Source organism: Echeneis naucrates, chromosome 24, assembly GCF_900963305.1.
Source record: "Echeneis naucrates chromosome 24, fEcheNa1.1, whole genome shotgun sequence".
Taxonomy (NCBI): Eukaryota; Metazoa; Chordata; class Actinopteri; order Carangiformes; family Echeneidae; genus Echeneis; species Echeneis naucrates.
The window spans coordinates 14,898,208-14,918,608 of NC_042534.1; the positions used below are offsets into that span (position 1 = coordinate 14,898,208).

Sequence of the window (20,401 nt, forward strand, 5' to 3'; positions counted from 1 at the left end):
AGGATGAGGAGGAGGAAGTTAGTGACACCTGTGCTTCTCTGTGCTTCTTAGTAATGCAGGACTAAGAGGAGGCACCTGGCTCTGCTTGATAGGCTTGATAGGCATAAATATGATTACAGTGTGTCAGTGCACACGCACACACACATCCAACCTGCCTACTAAGCAGTCAGGAGGAACGCTACACATTGATGTTTGAGGAGTGAGAGGGGGGAAATGATTCTGTAATCCAGCAAGCCTCAGTCTGGGAGAAATTCCAACGAATTGAAACTCTGTCTCTGTGGAAACAGGAATCACCCATGGTCACTTAGAAGGCTGGACATGGCTCATTGGAGCTTGCTTCTATAAATCCACTGCTCAGATTTATACACTTATATATTGCAGAAAGGCAAATATAATCAAATTTGGCCTCATAAAGATTGAAGATTGACATACATCTCTGATATTACGGTCTGATTTAGAAATCCTGAATGATATAGTTAGATAATATCTCTGTGATAGCTTCATGTTAGATATTTTTCGATTTATGGGTAATGGCATGTGGATTCATTTGTTAATAAAAGCCAGTCTTCCAGCGTTCATTTTCATTAAAACAGGAAGAATATCTTACATAACCACTGGGCTGATTTCTTCCATTTTCTCATGCAGTGATATGTTCAGTAGTGGGGAGCTTTGCTGTCTCCTCCCAGATTCTTTGGAAATAAGGATTGCAGTCTCTCTGCATATCTTAATGTACCCTGGGGCTCCATTCTTTAGTTTTCTCCCTATGACTGCCTACTGAACTGGTGGAGCTGTGCCTCCATAACCGCAGCACAGTTGTAGTCGTGGAGCTGCATGGTGAGATATGTCGACTGATGATCAATATGACCTTGAGATGTGTACCGGGAGCTTGTCAGATGCCCCCACCCCCACCGGCTGTCCGTGCCGCTTATCTTCCTTCTCTTCCCTGTTTCCCTCTGTCTTTTCCCTGGTGTGTCACTCTCATCCTTTCCATTTTTCTTTCCCCTCATCTTTCACCCTCAGTTTATTACAGTATTATTTATTGGCATGAATGTTGCATGAGCAAATAAAAATGTGTGCGTGCATCCTGTCTCTCTGACGTTCATTTCCAGTAATGTGTTGTTCACGCCATGATTCAGTTGACTCATGCTTCACTCAATCCTGCCTGACAGGTCTAATGAAAATGGGCACTTAGACCAGAATAATACTGTGCATGTTAAAGCAAACTGTAGACTTTAGATTCAGCAATGTCAGAAATCAGTGAAGTGGCCACAAAAGACATGTCTGCAAATGCCCTTGTGGATTTAAAGACTTGATTCCAGCCACCCTTCCTAAAGAAACTATGAATAGAATTGTTCAATAAATAGGCTTATTTGCTTTCTTGATAAGAGTTAGATGAAAAGCTTATTATAACTCTTATGCTTTACCATTACATATGAAGTTGGAGCCAGAAAATGGTTAGCTTACCCACAGGAGCAGCAGGGCAGTTATTCTTTTACGGAGTAAACAAAGGAGATATAATGTGTCCATTGCTGAGTATTAAAATGTGCTGAAAGGTGGGATATTTTAAACTTCAGGAAAGAGAAGATGAGCTGTCCCCACCTTGCCTCCTACCTTTGTCTTAAGCTAATGGTTTCCTGGCTCCATCCTGACATAAGAGTGGAATCAGTTTCCGCGCCAAGCTCAGGATACCAACTAAGTGTACATTCTATCCCTAAATATTGAACCTAGAGCTAGCAGAAAGGTGCCCCATCTCGCCAAGCTTGTGCTAAGAAGGTTTAAGGTCTCGCTCTCGCTCATCACATCTTTCTGACACGGAGACCTGCCTTCCTGGAGTGTACCATGTCTCTGAAGATAGCAAGAAGAGCTCTGTTCTCAGGCTACCAGTCGGCCCTGCTGCTGTAATGCAACCTGCAGTACTATTGCAGTGTGTTTCATGCGCCACGCTCTTCACCTCCATCCTCCAGCTGCTCTCTGTGTTCTCTGTTGAACAGAGAGAATAATGTGGACTGTCTTGCTTATGTGGGCCTACAAAATTATTTTTGGGGATTTGTAAATTGCAAAGAATTACTATTGCCAATCAAACCCTCATAACATGAACTATGCACGAATCACTCCTGCCCTTCAAACTGCTGGAATGAAAATTTAAGTGGCTGGAGAAAAAAAAATTATGAATCAGTAACAAAATTAAATAGCCTCATAGCTTAACTCCAAAAGCTGTGGGAATTTAATAAGCTGCTGCAGTTTTTCCTTTCCGCCATTTAATTCCATGATTATTGCAACACAGTTGGTTGAGTGGTTAGTACGCATGCTGAATGTTTGGAGCGGGTTTCAGGTTCGTGCTTGACCTCTCGGCCACTTACTAACGAAAAAAGGGGCATTAAAAATAATAATGGGAATAAAAGCTGGTAAACTAAAGATTCAGCACAGTGAATTCTTTCTTATGCACTTTTGCTAACAGACTAAACAGTAACAACGTGAGATCAACTTTCATTTCTTTTTACAGCAAGCTGTAGATTAAACAGCAACATGGAGCCATAGGTTGTGCTTCCTTACCTCTTCCACCAGTTGCAGCATACGACGAGTGCTCTCCAGTGACTGTGGATAAATAAAGCATATCATTAGTATCCGTTTGAGATCACAGGAATCAATCAGCCAGCTACAGCTATTTCTATAAGCTGTCTATCTGTTTCATCTAAAGTGGGTACACCTACACGATGTGTCCGTCTGTGTTTATGTGTATACTCACAGAATTGAGCATAAGTGAGCACGTATCACAACAAAGTGGAGTCAATTTGAACAATCAGCAGGACATAGAAAGGATCAATATCTGACGTTTATCGACGTGAACTCGACATGAACTCCCAGAGACTGTGTACACCGTGCGTATTGAATATGTCCCACATTATGATGGGAAATTTCAGAGCAGCAGTAAAAGATTGCGATTTCTCAAAACTTTATTTTCACATTAGCAATTAATTGAATCGCTACTTTAAATGAAATCTGAAGTGCTTGACACTCATCTCCCTCAGATCCCGTCAGTGAGTTACTAAAAAAACAGAAGCTCTGCGAACAAAAACGACTACACGTCATTTGCGTCCCTCTATCTCTTCCTCCCTGACTGCTGCTCTATTATTGTCCAGTGTGGCGATAGATATGTAGCTGCATGTTTCAGAGACTGCAGAGCACAGCCTGCTGACTGGATCCACTCGGCGAGGATGGCACTCAGTGATATCTCGTCCTTCTCACAATGACACAGCTTCGCCTCACTGTGCTCGCTGTGAGCACGGCCACTCTCCTACAGCAGTGGGGGTTTAAGAAGGAGGGGTTTGGGTAAGGAACTGAATGGGGCTTAGAATGAGCATCCATTTTTGATGCAGACAGCGTTCTTTCTGTTCTTTCTCTTTTACAGCTGATCTGTCTCTTTCCTAATGCTTGGATCTTTCCTATTTACCTGTTACCCCTGTTTCTATCAGAGGTCAAGCCGCTAACGCACAGTTGCACTGCTAAATTAGAGCTTTTCCTTATTCTTTGATCTGAGATGGGCATTAACATGAGCTGTGGATCTGAGAGCTTGTTTATTTCGGTGCAACAGAAAACTGTTATTCTGACACCGCCATTTTGTGCATTCACCATGTTCACGCATGTGTTCGTGTGAGCGTTTAATATTCTGCTCAGCTGTGCCAGTGTGAGTCATATGTGAAGCTGGAGTGGTGTGCGTTGGTCTGTTCTGGGCCATGACGCTCTCCCTATCAGTCTGACTTCCAAGGAAACAAACATACACACATAGAGGCTGTAGTGCATTCCTACACATGAACATGGACACACTCACAATCGAATTTATATATTCAGGCACATTTGTCTCTTGTGGACTCCAACACAATTCAGACACAAACATACACGAATTCGTACGTGCACGAAATTAGCCACAGGAAAATAAAATGTCTATTATTGTTCAATGATTTAATGAGCTCGTCTCTAAACTCTAAAAGCATTTTGAGGTTACTGTTTACATTTTATTGCATAAATGTTAGAATGTAATTAGAACATTTTTCTTTCATTTTTGCTTTCATTTCTTAAAAGAACTTTGAGATTTGGAATTTATTTGAAAACAACTGAAACAGTTTTACTATCTATTAACTAACAACTATATCTTAACTAACTGATAGTTTGACTGTGCTCAGATCAGCCTGTGTGTGTGCCAGTATGTGTAAATGTGTGCATGTCTTTATGTCTGCACACAAGGCAAAGCACTGTGTTACAGTTAACATGCTGTTCTCACCTCATCGGCGAGCTGGTCAGCACGTTGCTGCATGTCTGACAACTCATTGCGCATATCTGCGTCATCTGCCATGGCTGCTGGTTGTGGGGGGTGGAGAAGTTCTCCAACAAGGGCAAGAAGATCCTAGTGGGAATCCGGGGAGGGCTGGAAGACAGACATAAATATAAACACTTTTAGGATGGGTGGTTCCACGCACCAGTGGAGTCCATAAACAGTTCTATCAAATGACCTGCAATAACATGCAGGATTAAAACCCACAGCATCACACCTGCAAGCTCTACAGTTGTTCAGAGTTGTCTGAACAGTTGCTAGCAATATATGGATGATTAGACAGAAGCAGAGATGACTGGAGGCTGAAACACCCCAGCGTTGATCGAAAAATTTAAAGGCTCAGGCTCACAAAGGCTTAATTGGGGTTGCTAACTGCTTTAAAACGTATTCAACTGTGACTAATTCAAAAGCAATGCATTCCTGTTCATCTTAGTAGGTTGTATATCATCCACCATCAGCCTGTCTCCTATCAAGATGCCCTTGAGCTAACTGGCTCACTGGCATTAAGTCCCTCCGCGTAACAACAGCAGCTACAACCCAAAGGTACAAAATCAGCAAAATGAGGGACTAAATAACTGTGATACACAGCAAATGGGGGCAAATTCAATTGGATCTTATTGATAGAAGTCAGAAAATACAACAAAGACGTGTAACTATTTGGGAGCTGCTGTTTCCCAAGTATGTGTTTACAGTTGCAGGCGGTATAATGGAGGATTAAGAAGCTCTTGCAACAGCAGTGTTTGCTTCCTGGGGAGTGAATCTGAAGAGAGAAGGCGACTGAAGTTTGCGGAGGAATCCTGGTATCAGACACGCAGGGTGACTGGGATTTTGGAGGATTAGCCACAGAGAGACATAAACAGCATGTTGGCCCTGTAGCTCTGAGCCTTTCCTAGCCACTGTGGGTCAAGAGATCCTCCTGTCAGCGAACAAACAATAGGGCAACTGCAGATGGTGGATTCCTGGGAGCAAACTCCAAAGATGATCTTGAAGCAATTTGTCATGTGTCAGATGAGTTAGAGATGAATATTGGATATGTCTGCAAGTCATCCTTACGAACTACCATCCAAGTTAAGCTGGAAAAAGGATTTAAACCTCATAAGAATCTAATAATTCTTTCCTCTGCGTTCTGGCTAAGAGGAAATCCTGTCGCAGTAATGACCTTTAGCACTCAGGAGGAAATCATGAAGAACGATTGGCTACTGCTTGACAAGAAGGAGCAACATACTCTTCTGGGACATAGAAGAAGAATAAAAAATTATGTATAAATAAATCTTTAACAATGATAAGGTTTATGTTACCACTGAGTCAAATGACAGAGAGAGGACAGGTCCACAAACCGTGCCATCATTGCCAAACTGCAGCTCTACAGAGATTTTAAACTTTTCGGTCCAGTATTTCTCACTTCTGTGTACAGTATGGAACCAGAGGAAACTACTTCAGGTAAGCCAGGCTGAGTGAATCACAGCATCCAAACACTAGGAGAAAAACAACCATTCAAAAAAGACGTCGGTTAATGCAATATTTTAACCACTGGCAATGAGATAAGAATTTCTCATCAGGGTGTTGTCCCTTTTATTTCTATATATCCTCCGATGGCCTTGATTTCTTAATGGAGCTAAATTGCCCTTTTTTGACAGGTATTGTATAAAAATGTAAAACACCTGTGGCTTATCTTCGTAGTGTTGAAGGCATTATGTAATTGAAAGTTGATATATTGTGATTTTTAACCTATCAACGGATCACATGACTACATGCAAGCAAAAAGGTGTTAACTTCACCCAAGTCTGCTCTGCTGCTCTGTTTCTACCGCATGTTGAAGTGTATTGCTTTATCACAACGTGCATGTCTGTGCTGTGTTGAAAGCTTCTTTTTCTGCCCCCACCCTGCGTTAATTTAGCAGTGCTAGATGTGATGGCATCTTGTGAGCCACAGCATGGCATTTCAGAACCTTTCTCATTGCCTTTACTGCATATGCTTTGTTTAGTTACATACAAGCCTGATTTCCAAACCAGATTTATTTGGCTTGCTGCTCCTATTTCGGTATATACTCATGAAGGTTATCGATAGAACAGTAAATGCATTGTTTGTGAAGATACCAAGGAAGAACAACACGCCTTTGGGTATCTTGCTCTAAAAATGTGCAAATTGTCAATAGAAGTCTGCAGCTCATATAATAGTAAGCAGTCACATAATTCTGAATCACCATCACAAACAAAAATACCAGCCACAGCAAGATGTCAGGTAAACACTGATGGAGTACATGGAGAGAGTCTGCGTTTCTTGCCAAACAGACTTCTTCGCCCACCTGGATGTGTCTCATCCTGGTGACTGAGCTATCAATCTGGCTGACATTTTGCCTCAGAGGTCCTGATGTACCCTGCTCTCGTCTGTCCAGAGATGTTCACAACATTCACTGGCCACACAGAGCCGTGACACATACACGGTGTATGGAGGCATTTTTTTTTTTTTTTTTTAACTGGCAATATCGCACAGCATGTCATTGTCTGAATCGTTAAAGCCTCCCTGGGTGGGATTCATTCATATTCATGTCTGCATTGAGGCTGTGTCATAAAGTCCTGCTATTCTACAGTATAGCATTTTCAGTGACACTTTATAGCGATCCTTGCGCTATTTTATAGGTAAACGCTGAGTGTCGAAGCAGAAACAGTTATACATAAACATCATGTTTATCATATCTCTTCCTGCCCCGATTTCTCATATTCCTCTCCCTCTCTTTTCCTCTGGCGCTCCTGCATCACTTCACAAAAGCAGCAGCCATGTTAGGTTATGTAAACCCCAGACTGGCCTGTGCAGTGCCTAATGTCTGAGACGACTTGAAAACACTTCAGAGCGACTCACTGAAGGATGAGGGGGCATCGTGGCCCGGCCTGTCCGGTTATGCAACTAAACTCAGGCAATTGAGTTTTAACGGGCCGCACTGACCTTTTACTTTACATCTCAATTACAGTCTTTCACATTTCACATCTTAGCTGCCCTCAGCCCGGCCTTCTTCAGCACTGGCACAAGTTCATCATCAGGGCAGATACAAAATACCGGTGGAGTCGTTGTTATGCACAAGCATGTTTTCATAATCAATGTTTTATAATTTATAGTGGCAGTTACAAGAGCATGTACTGGAAAAACAGGTGAAATTATTAGAATTATGTGCTATGCACTAATTAACTGAGCCTGGTAACGTGGGGATTGAAATGAACTGTAATCAAAGTGTAAACAAAGGTCACTTACTTAACCCCTCCAGGAGCTTTTAACTTTATCCCCCGGAGAATGGGTGGCTGAGTCTCATGTGTCATATGATGACATTCAGGTTGGATATAGTCAGATGATGTGTTGTTTTGGTTTATCATTAACACGTCTAATAAATCTGTTTTAACAGATTTATTTGATTTGAGAAAATTTCATGAATAATATTGCAGTTTTTATTTCTACTACCCTTCTGTATTTTGAGCACAGCTAAAAATTTCTCCCTTTTGTCATCTCAAGATATGAGAGATAGCATTGCAGAAACCAGCTCTCTTCCAGTAAATCAATCCATCCATCCATCTATTCCATTGTCTGCCATTATGGGGGCAGTCCCAACTGATTCCACTTGTAAACGTGTTAATTTAACACGTTTTATGCACTGACAGCTCTATGGTCAGCCGCAGCGCAAGTCAGTTCAATTAGTGTCTGAGCAAACTGCTGACTGTGGCTGACCATCAACCAAAACAGTAAGAAATGAGGAGTTCCACCAATTCTGATGTTTCCAGCAGCTATCACTAATTGTGGTGAGTAACCAGGCATTCATACAGCGAAGCAGAGGCAGAGCAGATAGAGACCACCTGAAAGAAGAGAAAAACCAACCGGACTGGTGACCTTTGAGATATGAGAATCTTTAGCCAGTGGGCCCCTGCCAGCCATGAAATGCTCCCTCACAAAGGAGACTAATTTGTCTGGAGATTCCCAGCTGATTACATTTTGGAAAGCCCATCTGAGAAATACTTACATTTGAATCAATCGTGGAAAGTTTTCTGTCAGCTCTGTCAGCAGTTTGGATGAGGATGATAAACTTCTGATAGGGCAAGTAAGGAAACTGTGAGAGCCTCTAGTGTGCTCATACCATATTCACCAAATAATATATGCTTTGCCACATCAAAGCTGCAGCAGATGGTTTTTAATGTTGGTAATTAAGAACAACTACACCACCCACTCAAATAAGTAATTGCCTTTCTGGTGAAAACAACACATAATTTAATCAGAATAGGCAATCACTTTACTTTGTAATCAGACTACACTAATCCAGTTATGTGTAATCCCAAACAGACTAATGTATTGCATATTGCTTCCCCTCAATATAAGGGATGCTTCAGATGTACAGCACAGTGTTGTGTTACCAAACATCTCTCACAAACCTGCCTCAAATGGTCTTTTTTGCTAACATGCAGGTTTATGAAATCAACTCACAATATAATGTAAATTTAAACAATCCACTTTTTCCTGTCTGCCAGTTTGCCTTGACACACACCTGCACACCTTTTGCCCCTCATTTTCTGTCACCTGTCATTATGCGTTACTCTGATACTGATGTTTATGGCAGGAAATGGTAACTGTGACCTTTCGTCCTGAATTCAACAAGGAGGTAATAAAGAGGAGAAACAGGAAAGCTCAGGGGGGAAAAAAAGATCACACTGGTAGGCTGTAGCAAGGTGCACTAAACACACAAACACATTTAAGTACCTACTTTCCTGTAGATCCAGGGACGCTTTATTAAAGCCATGCTGTTTCTAAGACTGCGGCAGGCTGGAGGTTTGCTGCTTAACAGCATGACTCAATTTATAACACTAGAAGTGGTGCCATGATATATGACTGATGTGGCAGTTATCCTTGGTCTCAAGGCAATTAGTGAAAGAAGGCCAGACACTGCACATCCATCAGCAGTATTGGGAATAACTGGTTGAGAAATAATACATGGCTAATAGTTACATTTATGTGCAACGCTCTATGCCCCAAAAAAATAAATTCCATGTCCATCCATACATCAACCTGTTTACCACCTCAGGAATGACACTTCAGTGTAATCACCATAAAAACAGATAACGCAAGATAAGAAGATGCCCTTATTTCCATTCCCCACACACCCTCTCCCATAGGACGGCATATTTCACACCCTGTCCAATCACACTGTACCTGGAGAATATTACCAGCCCCCACCAGCTGCTCGAGCTCAACACTCTTCTTTTCCCTTCTCTCTCTCCTCCTCTCTCTCACCTTTAATATCTCTCATCTCCTCTGTCCGTTTTTACAGCTTGTCTTTTTTCCTCAACCTTTCCTCTGAAAAACTCGGATTGCGACCATCCACCACATAACATATGTCTGTATTTGATTCAATTTCACATTGAAAAAAAATTAATAAATAACTACAGTGCACTAGATTTTGTTCAACCAGTAATTGAAGAAGGTGATGCTGTAAGTAAAGCTTCTTTTTCATCTTTACAATATTATATACACAAACTAGTGGCAGAATTGAGGCTACTTCTATGAATTTTGCAGTATTGTGGCTACAGAAGAGATCTTTTTATGGCCTATTTTTGTCTGACTAAGACCCACATATATAAATATATACATGAGACAGAATATTAAGATGTGGGTGAGATACTGTAGAGCTTTGTTGCATCTTGTGGCAAGACACAATACCTCTTTGTTTTTCACTGCTTCATCCACATAGAGCTGGACCTCTGGCTCTAAATGGGTATGAATATGTGTGTGTTTGTGTGTCTGCGTGTGTGTGTGTGTGCGCGTGAGTGAGCATGTCACTGTGTTGGCTGCCATTTTGTTCTCTCAGTCTCCGTCATCAGACGCTTTTTCATTCCATTCCATCTTACCAAAGCTCCGATCTCTGACAGAAATATGGGGTTGAAACTGTTTTATGTGATTGATACAGTTAGCCAATTTTAAAAATAAAAGATGAAAGAGTGCCTCCAAGTATTTTGACTCGGCTTTCTGCCAACATACCATGATGTGCTCAAATTCATGGCTAGATTCACATTAATAAATGATGGTGCATTCGAATGATAGAAAGTGCAAGTTAAGGCAGGCATTTTAAAACTAGCCACCTTGCTACAGGAACAAATGAAGGATTGATATGCATTGTCCTTGATAAATCTATTGAATGTAACATTGCAAATGTTTCCATAGTGCTTCACCCCGCATTGCTCTTATCACTCTTTACCGAGGACTGTCATTAAGAAGCACCAGGCTGAAATGGATGGAGAGGGTTTTCCTTTTTAAACTGACATAGCTGAACTTTCACTTGGCCACAGACGACGTCGTAAATGAAAAACAATATCATGCTGTAAACATTCCAGCATGCTGCTGAACACCTGATAATCCCGACAAAAAGATGACACAACCCCTCCAGGAAGTGCAGTGAGCCGAGGAGGATACGAGCAACATTACTTAACAAATCCAAGTGTCACCACAGCGTCAGTTCTCTCTTCACGGAGGAAATAGCATTAAGTGCTATCCCAGTGGCCTGCCCTGCATTATTGACCTGAAGCATCCAACACATCATCACTAATTCATCCCGCCACAGTCTAACCATTTACATCTCTGAAATGTGTGGCTAAAGGGTGGGAGGATCATAACAGTGCAAGCTCACTCCTTCAGGCAGAGGAAACTACTTATAGACCTTAGAGAGGTGAAGTAAAGGTGAGCCATGGAAGAAAAAGGCGAAGACGCTAAAGCTAAACACAACACTGATCAAGAATTATTCATTTTCAGTCAGTTTGATTACTTTTAGCCAAGCTACCAATATTTCCTCATAGGGCGTCTGTTAGGGGTCTGTTCTGTGGCTATTGTGTAAATGACAGATTGTATCACCCAATCAGGACAGAGCTGTCCCACCTTCTCCTCCAAATATGGTTTCTTATGGTAAAATAAAAACAAAAAAACAAAGATGGCTGAAAAATTACAAATTGGTGGCTTCAAAGCAGCAGCTCACAAACCAAATGTTGACACTTACCCAATTTTCTGATATTTTATGGACCAAATTATTGAAGGGATTATTTTGACAGTTCGTTGACAATGACCAGAAAATGTTGCAAACACACATCTGCATGGCAACCTGCAATCGATCATGCAAACGATATCATTCAGTTCTGGGAAGTGAAAAAAAAAAACAAAAACAAAACAAAAACATTAGCGGCAACATACTCAGACCAATATACATTTTGTCTACTTTACTGTCCAGAAATGATTCTGAATAATCTAGTGGAACTGGCTCAGACATGGTTACACTGGGCATCAGAGACAGCTTTATCATGTATAATAGAGGAATGTAGCACTTTCTGTGATCACCATAAAAGCAGTAACCTGTAGGTTGGTGAGGAGCCCACATACTGTCCTCCCTATGTACGGAAATACAAACATTCAATCATAATCTGTACACAGTATTCAACAAAGATTGTTATATAACACATATTCAAATCTAACAAGACAGGCCTCATCCACCCCCACGGTAGTTTACTGAGCTATTTACAGTGGAGACAAGCAGACAAAGGACATAACTCTGCAAAAATGACTGTTTTGAACAGTGTATTGCATTGTAAGTGTTTCAAAAGCAGCTGACATTCAAGTTGGTCCTTGGGTTTAGTTTTTCATTTGCGTGGAGAAAAATTGTGGTTATAGGATGCTGGAACTTCGAGAGCTTCCTGGAAGTGTTGAGTTCAAATTAGATGAAGAGATGCTGATGTGATGGGACTTATTTCATATTCAAGTCACACACTTACTCTCATAAATGATCTCTTTCCAGAGTGACTACTTGGTCTAAACAGCTTAGATAGCGACACGATGACCTGCGTGTATATCGATGTAAGAGCTGCCGTAAACAATGTCATCATCCTATTTATCGTCTCTCAGAGAAGGTGTTTGGGCTGCATTTGCTAATAGAGACCAGATAGTCTGAGGGTGAATACAAGGGCAAGTCTAGCACACCCCCCCCCCCTCCACATCTCTGTTCTCTTTGGTACTGAGCTGCACTGCTCCTTATCAGCCAGCTCCCTGCCTCTTGGGAACAAATGGAGAGCAGCACAGGAAAGACAATACAAGACAAGAAGATCTCAGTGTTGCAGACTGACATGTTTATTTTAAGCTGTTATAGAAAGATAGGAGTGGCAGAAAATTCAGAAAACCGAGGATGAAAAGGGGAATAAAATGAGGCCTTAATTTAGTATGCGCAACACATCACACCAAATGTGAGTACCATCAACATCCTTCAGCCCCATGCTCACAGTCACCTTTGTGGTTCCCACGTAGAAAAAGGGTTTTCACATTTGGACACGAATGGGAGAACCCAGAGTCCCAATTACCAAAATGTCTCTATGATGATTTGGCTGCCAGAAGACTGCGGAGGTGTTTGATGAGCAAAACATGACAGGGGTTTGTTGGAAGCGGGGGTTTAAATAAGGGAGGAGGTTGGTGGTGCAGATGAACATTACATCACCTAAGCAATTTCTGTAGCGGCCACAGCCACAGCCTGGTTTGGAATTAGAAGCAACAACCTCTCGTGTTTTACGGCGTCATAAATGTCACGGGACAGTGATATGAAGGCACTCTGGGTGAAAAATGCGGCAGATGTCCTTTTTATATCTCTGTGTTTGACTGAGTCTGGGGCAGGAAAAAAATCTAATAAATCGCACAGTGAAAAGTACAGTTCCTGATGTTTCGGAAAGGCAAAAGCAACGCACTGTTAAACCATTAGATTCAAATGAATATTGATGACTTTCATTGCCCCTTTGGTGGTCAAAGCTTGCAATGAGAGACATGCAATGTATTTGTACACTTGTACAAACTTGCAGCATTTAAAAAAAAAAGAAAAAAATCCAATTGGTGAACCTTGGAGGTTTACATTCCAATTCAACAGGACACATTTAATTTTCAGAAAAATTATTCTCTACTTTATTCATGGTCATGGGCCCCAGCAGGTTTGCTATCTCACTATCATATAAGAGCCTGTTAAATATTTGAAAAGTCATAAAGACAAAGACATTAAAAAGCAATTAGCTGCACTCAGAGGATGAGAAATGAGTAGACATTAAAATATCAATCTGTATCACTGTTGCCTTCATTTTCAGGTTTGCTTCTGAATATCTGAAATTTGAAAATTTGACATTACATGTAACAATGTTGATAATAAGTCATTGGGTTGATCTATAAAAAGTCCAAAAGTAAATAAACACTATCGCAGTTTGTAGCGTCCAAGTCCACCGAGAACAGTCTAGATAGGCACTCAGGAGGTAGAGCAGGTTGTCCATTAATCAGAGGGCAAGCGGTTTGATGCCCAGCCCCTTTAGTCTGTCTATCATATTGTCCTTGGGCAAATTATTGAAACCTTAACTGCTCCTGACGATGTAGCCTCAGTAACCACCGTGTGTATGTGTGCGAGAGAAATGCTACATATAGACTAAGTGCTATGAAGTGCTTCTTGAGATGAGAGAAGCTCTATGGGTATATAACAACAGCCCAGAATATAGTCACTATTCCATGATAGAAGTAGAGTATAATTAACACACTGCTATATTTCAACTTAATTTCAAAATAAAACAACACTAATACACAGTGCTGCATACTAGGGCTTTTAAGACATTGTATACTGGGTACAGGGATGTTAATGTCAGCGCATCATGAAATCGTTTTAACCAGCACAATAAAGATGAGGTTTTAATTATTACTGCAGAGCATGAGAAAAATGGGCAGCTTTGATAACCTATATAGCTAAAAACCAATTCATTAGTAGATCAGTCCGGATTCATTATATTCTAATATGACACACCATGCATGCTAATTTACCCTGTTATGCCAGCAGTCCTCATACTGAAAAGGATGCAGTAACTGCGCACGCATGCTGTTTTATAGAGTTAAAAATCAAGAATGAAATATTCTGTGAACCGTCTCAGACATCGCAAACTGTTCGAGGTTTATGAAAAGTCATTGCAGAGGCTGACCTGCGCTAACAACTGTGGCCAGCTGCACTGCAGCACCATAAACTACCCAGCCCGATGGACACATCTATAGCAACAATTTCACCTTAAAAGAAGTGACGCACCACACGCCTGCGAGCCTTGACTCAACCGTCTTCATACACCAAGCAGCGTTGCGTTTGCAGAAGGCTGATACGGTCGTATTGCTCAGCACACCAACCTGACCCATGTAATGTTGAGTAGAGAGGACATATTCATGTTGACCCGAGCAGATAAAGAGGTGACTTTATGCACCGCTGATTGCACGATTAAGATGTCTACACATGCTTTTATTCTGGAAATGGAAGCTTTAGTCATGTAAGGATGCTTTACAGCGCTGAAAGCACAGCTAATACTGCTGATGAAAATGATGCAATTGATGCTACAGATCAATATGAAATAGAAGTAGGCTGTATCGTACCCCCCCCCCCCCCCCCCCCCCACACACACACACACACACACACATTCCTACTTAACAAGTAATTGCTCTATATCTAGCTTACATACATAATATATGACATCCAATTGTATATCTGAGGTATGTTACTAAAGGTCCTACTTATATAATATAAATTCTGGATCAAAGGTGCAGCATGCAACGCACTTTCTTCCAATGATTCCACCCTTTTTCCATCGTCTGTCTCTCCAACTCGCTCTTTTCCTCTTACAATATCTTTCATTCCATTATTCAAAAGAATAATAATTTAACCCAGAAAGAGGACAGATGGCAGAATGATGACAGTGCCTGACATCACAGTGAATGGGCCTCTCTGATGTCTGCCTCAGAAATATGCCCTTAAAAGGTAGACCCATGGACAATTTCTTTTTTTGGTTCCAATAAAGCTTCAAAGTTAAGAGTGTCACTTGAGAGATAATACTGAACACTCCTGTGAGAAGGTACAACTAAGAGACAAAAACTGAAACTAAATTTAGACGAAGTCATGCTTTTGTGTGAGCATGAAAAGATTTATGACAGATAAGCTTCTCATATCTGCTACCTGTCTCAATTAATAACTGTTTGGCTACCCAAAGTAACTAGTTTTAGAAACGCAATAGACTTTTTTTTTTTTTTAAATGTTCCCAATTACTGAACATGTTGTATCGATGAATAAAAATAATTCCAACTAACTTCTGTCTTTAATAAAAGAAAAAAAGAAAAAATAACAAAATGGCAATGCAGCTAGGCAGTGAATGAAAAAAAAAAATCAGTTTTAATGTGGTTTGTTGAAAGAATAAATGCACCTGTGCATTGCTATAGTCTTGATGCCACAGTAGCAGCCATTTTGTTTCTCTGTTTTTGTTTACATGCAGAGTGGCTCCAAGAAAGTGAGTGGTTTTCCCACGTGGGCTGACTGGACAAAAATAAACAGATAAATAAATAAAATAAAATAGACAAACAAACAAACAAACAAAAAAAAAACTCAGGGGTGTCATTCAATCTGACATGACCCTTTTTGATGCTTCTTAGCTATCACTGTCAGATAGGACACACTCCGACTCCACAGATATATATAAATATATGATAAATATGAAACTGCTGCTTGTAGTTTGCTTCACTTAGCTTAGTTAAAACAATGGACAGTGCGGCAATAACATTGTTCAATGTTGACACTAGCTCTGCTGCTCACCAAGTATGATGTTTTAACTTTTTACTTTAATTTGTATCGACACTGAAGAGTAAAAACTATTTGCCTTGTTATAGAGGACACGTTACTAATTGCTGATTAAAAGCTCCAAAAAAAATCACAAAGTCGCATTCTCATTTTACATTTTAGATTTTGGATGTTAATTTGTGAACATCGGAGGTGCTGATTGCAGATTTTGTTATGTCTTGACAGAGCCAGGCTAATAGTTTCCCTCTTACCACTTTTTCTGTCGCATGAAATAAGCTAAGCTAACAGCCTCCAGCAGTTAACTTAGCTTATTTCATTCAATATTTGACAAATGCGCATGAAAGTGCTAACCATCCTCTCAACTAAAGAATAAACCAATGCCTCTTGTTCTCAGCATCAATTAACTTCCATTAATGTTTTTATTTATCTTATAATGTCTATGCCTGAAAACTATTTCTTAGAAATGCTTCTAGACTTTAATTCAAATAAATCCTTGAACGATGTCTCGTGATTTATTGTGACCTTGGACATTAATAGTCGTGTCCCCTGTTCTTTCACAGTTCAGAAAAAGGAAAGAAAGAACGGCCGATTAACTACAGGGAATCATTTAGGATAAGTCAGAGTTGCTAAATGCGACAGCAGCATCACAAGCTCTGCTGAGTCCATGAGGATGATTTTGTTTGTCTTGCAGCAAAATCCTAAAGCAACCAAGAGACATTTAGCTCACATTCCTAATCCAGAAAAGACAGGAAAGGCCTATTACTTTGCTCAATGGTACTTTATCAATGCCCTTGATTTAAGAGGTATAACTGCTCCTCTAGTCATTTTTTCCAAATCTACTTGAAGTCAGCATCTAAACTCTTTTTGTGATACTGTCCATGTCCTCGCTGAATTGTCCCTTGTTAGTAACATGATGCTTCCTTTTAAATGTCATGAAGCAAAAGCAACACACTTTCTTCCAAATGAGTGCAAAATGAGTCCAAAATGAAACCAAACTAAAGGTATCTGATGAGGCTGATATTTCAAAAGCTCATTAATTCTTCAGAGGCGCAGTTGGAAAAAAGCCAAAGATTTGTCAGGCTGTCAAATATGACTCATTTCTTTAAACATTACGATGAGAGGGTTTAGTGGCGTTAGCATGGGGATAGTGGGTAAAGTTGCAACACATGAGGTGGAAGGTTTTACCTGTTAAAAGCCTTTCGAACCATTAAAGCTCTTAAGACTGCCCTCAGGGTGAAAGCCTGAGTCTGTCAGATATAGAAGTGAGCTGCGAGAAAGCGAGGCAAATACACCTGCACGAAAACACGCATTGCGCAGCCAGCTGGCTCAGCGTTCACCGGCATCGATCACAGAGGCTTGGGCTCCATTTTCAAACTGCACAATACGGCTGTGCGCGCGTAAAAGCGCCCCTGTCAACAGAACAACGGCCAGGGTGTTTCTGAGAAACAATCCGTGGATGGTGATGGTGTTGTGAGTCACCATTTATCCAGAGAGCAGCCCCTACACAGTGCACAGGCCAGATTCCCCCCTCCCACCACCACCCTCACCGATTCTCTATCTCTCTCTCCGTCTGCAGTCCAAACAGTGCAAGCCGCATAATGCGATATGGTATAGCGGTCATGGCATTGGAGCTCTTTATATACTCTGGGCTATAATCTGCCATTGTCATGAATATGCAGCTATCAGAGCTCAAAGGCTGTAGGGGCTTCCTTTCCTCTATATGAGCTGTCATTTTAAGGTCATTAATATCCACCCCAGACTCACTAAAGGGGATGTGATGTGAGGACACCTTGTGGTAAATCAGTTCATCCTGTGTGGCCCATTGCAACATATCCAGTGATGTGGCAAACATTCAATTAACCCTCGAGTGATGGCATCTGTCAGTGACCGTCAGCCAGCCACTCAGCCCACCGCCCCATGTGGTGATGTGAAACAATTCCAGATGCGCCAAGAGATCAACACGACTTCAGTATCTGCTCTGCCGCATCGTCAAACCCCAGGATGACCAACAATCAGGTCTTTTTTTTTTTTTTTTTTCCCGAATCACGAGGCTCATCCACCTCTCAGAGCAGTCAGGGCAATGTGCGCCACGGGTGACAGGCAGCGCAGGGCGTCAGTCTGCCACACAAAACCCTGACATTGACTATTGTCTCTTACCAAAAGCTCCACACCTGCGGAGGTTACCGTCACGCTAACTGGCTCCAGCGCTCCTACACATCTTGAACAGATATCTGGAGAGGCCCAACATGATGCCCGTCATAGTTTCAGAGTTAATGTGAACGCCGCTTCATGCTCTGCGTCATAGATCCATCAAACCAAACCCCCCACGCGTGATTGACAGAAAGTGATTGCGGGGTTCATTGACAGTTACGTGCGTCGCTACGGAGACGGCTGGCTGGCTGGAGAAATGGATGCATGGGAGGCTGGGGGGGGAGGAAGGCGGGGGGGGGGGGGGGAGGGGTTGGGTGTCATAGTGCGGGTTTCACCGCGGTCCTCCCCGGCGCTCGACTCCCTCGTCTCTCGCCTGTAAAAATCCCCGCCCACCTTTACACCACAGGGATATTTCCGACTTCCCTGTGATGCCTCGGTCACGTAGCCTAAATGTGACTCGGATTTGGCCACTCGCGACGCAACGATACTGCGTAAAAATGAAAAATTGAAATCAAAAATAATAATAGTAATACAACAATGATGCGCATTCTTTCAGCCCCCCCCCCCCCCCCCCCTCCACCACCCTTCTCCCATCGACCGACCTCTCCATGGCGCAGTTTACTATTACATGACATTCTCTGAACATGATCACAAATCAGCGTTGTTGTTTTTTTGCCCCCCTCGGCCGACATGTGCGACAGACTGATGCAAGTTGGCCCGTGTTGCTGCGACATCGGCAATCTACCTGCTGCTGCAGACAGTCGGCGGGAGATGGGGCTTTTTAAAAGAGCGCTCCCTCCCAAAATGGACGGAGCGAATGTGTGAAAGACGCTGTGCACTGAGAGGAGCCGCTGTCCGCGGTGCTGAAAGGCTGAAAACGCCCACTCCACATACGCATTATAGCGCACCGCATCCATCCTCCGAGCGGCTCACTGCGTTTCACATTCATCACCCGGGAGGTCACGCATCGCCTCCACTGCCTCAATCCATTCTGTCCCTCGTTAAAACATTGTCAAAGCTGAAAATTATGCCACTCAACATGAAACCCAAAAGCATCTAATGGGCGAATGTGGAAAGAAAGTGTTCAGGCTGAGAGGAAACAGACGTCCGCCGCTCACGTTTCACAAACACCAAACATCTGCCGCCCCGATTGTGCAAAAAAGGAAGAAGAAATTGTTAGGATGGAGCACAAAGCTGCTTCGGTCTTACCTGTGCCTGGTGTCTGTGCCCCGCAGTCAGTATGGGAGGAAATGTCTGCGTATATCAACAGCAAACCGATACCAGCCTGTCTCTGTATATGACTGCGATGCTGCAAAGGCACTGCGCGTCGGCTGAGTCCTCCTCACTTCTTCTTCAATGGGGGTAAGCGGCGCAGCTCTCGTCAAAGATGGCCGACACTTTTGACGTCAGCAGCAGCTTTTAATAGATATCTGTCAGAGCCAGGGAGAGAGAGAGAGAGAGAGAGAGAGAGACTTCAAAAAGTGTTTGTAATAACGGGCAGCTGCGCGGACAGAAACACAACTGAATATCTTAAATGTTTTGGAAATGCTGCTGTTGTACGTGTCACGCCCCACCAAAGGCATGCTAGGTGGGCAGTACTGTAAACTACATATAGACTGGGTGTAGGTTGCAGTCCACATCTAGGATGCAGATATAGGCTCTAACCACTTCTAGACCCAGCCCTGTGCATTATTCATGACTATCGGTGTTATATAAAGTGTATTAATACAGACTATTGGCAGAGTCAACTTTGGCTTGAGCTGACTGATTCTTTCAGCTAGAAGCAATCCTTTCCTATTTGTGTGAGTTTTATATGCCAAGGTTCCTTATGCAGCAGAATAAAATGACCCATCATCCAGTCAGAGTAACCTTTCCACATGTGCTGGCCTCATATCCACTACTGATGGGATTTTAAGAGAGATATCTTCTGTAGCGCTATTTTGCTCCAGTACAAATGATCATGCTTCACTGATTGATCTGACAGTGTTTGTGGGTGTCCAAGGACGGATTACTAATCAGACAAAGTGTGCAAATGCCCTGCGGCACCGGACCCCCGCACACACACACACACACACACACACACACACCTCAATATGGTTATGGATTTTGGGTGATTTGATTATTTGGAAATATGAGATTATGCACTGTCAAAACACAACATAAACAGATAGTGTTGTATTACAGCATTCATTGCGAAGGCTGTTATGACTGCTTTTTAAATCTGGTTTGGTGATTACGGTTGGTGCTGTTCATAAATGGCCTATATTGCTACTGTTTGTATTTTATCTAATTAC

General features: G+C 42.0%; 1 protein-coding gene across 1 annotated transcript in view; it reads right to left on the reverse strand.

The window, feature by feature from the left end:
- The window catches only part of snap25a (synaptosome associated protein 25a), a 31,826-nt gene extending 12,378 nt beyond the window's left edge, over positions 1 to 19,448 (reverse strand). The window contains exons 1-3 of the mRNA XM_029496282.1: positions 19,317 to 19,448; positions 4,280 to 4,423; positions 2,554 to 2,595 (exon numbers count right to left, since the gene is read on the reverse strand). Of these exons, the coding sequence (XP_029352142.1) occupies positions 2,554 to 2,595; positions 4,280 to 4,351 (114 nt within the window). The 5' untranslated portion in view covers positions 4,352 to 4,423; positions 19,317 to 19,448. The remainder of the gene's footprint in view (positions 1 to 2,553; positions 2,596 to 4,279; positions 4,424 to 19,316) is intronic.
- Positions 19,449 to 20,401: the final 953 nt, after the last annotated feature.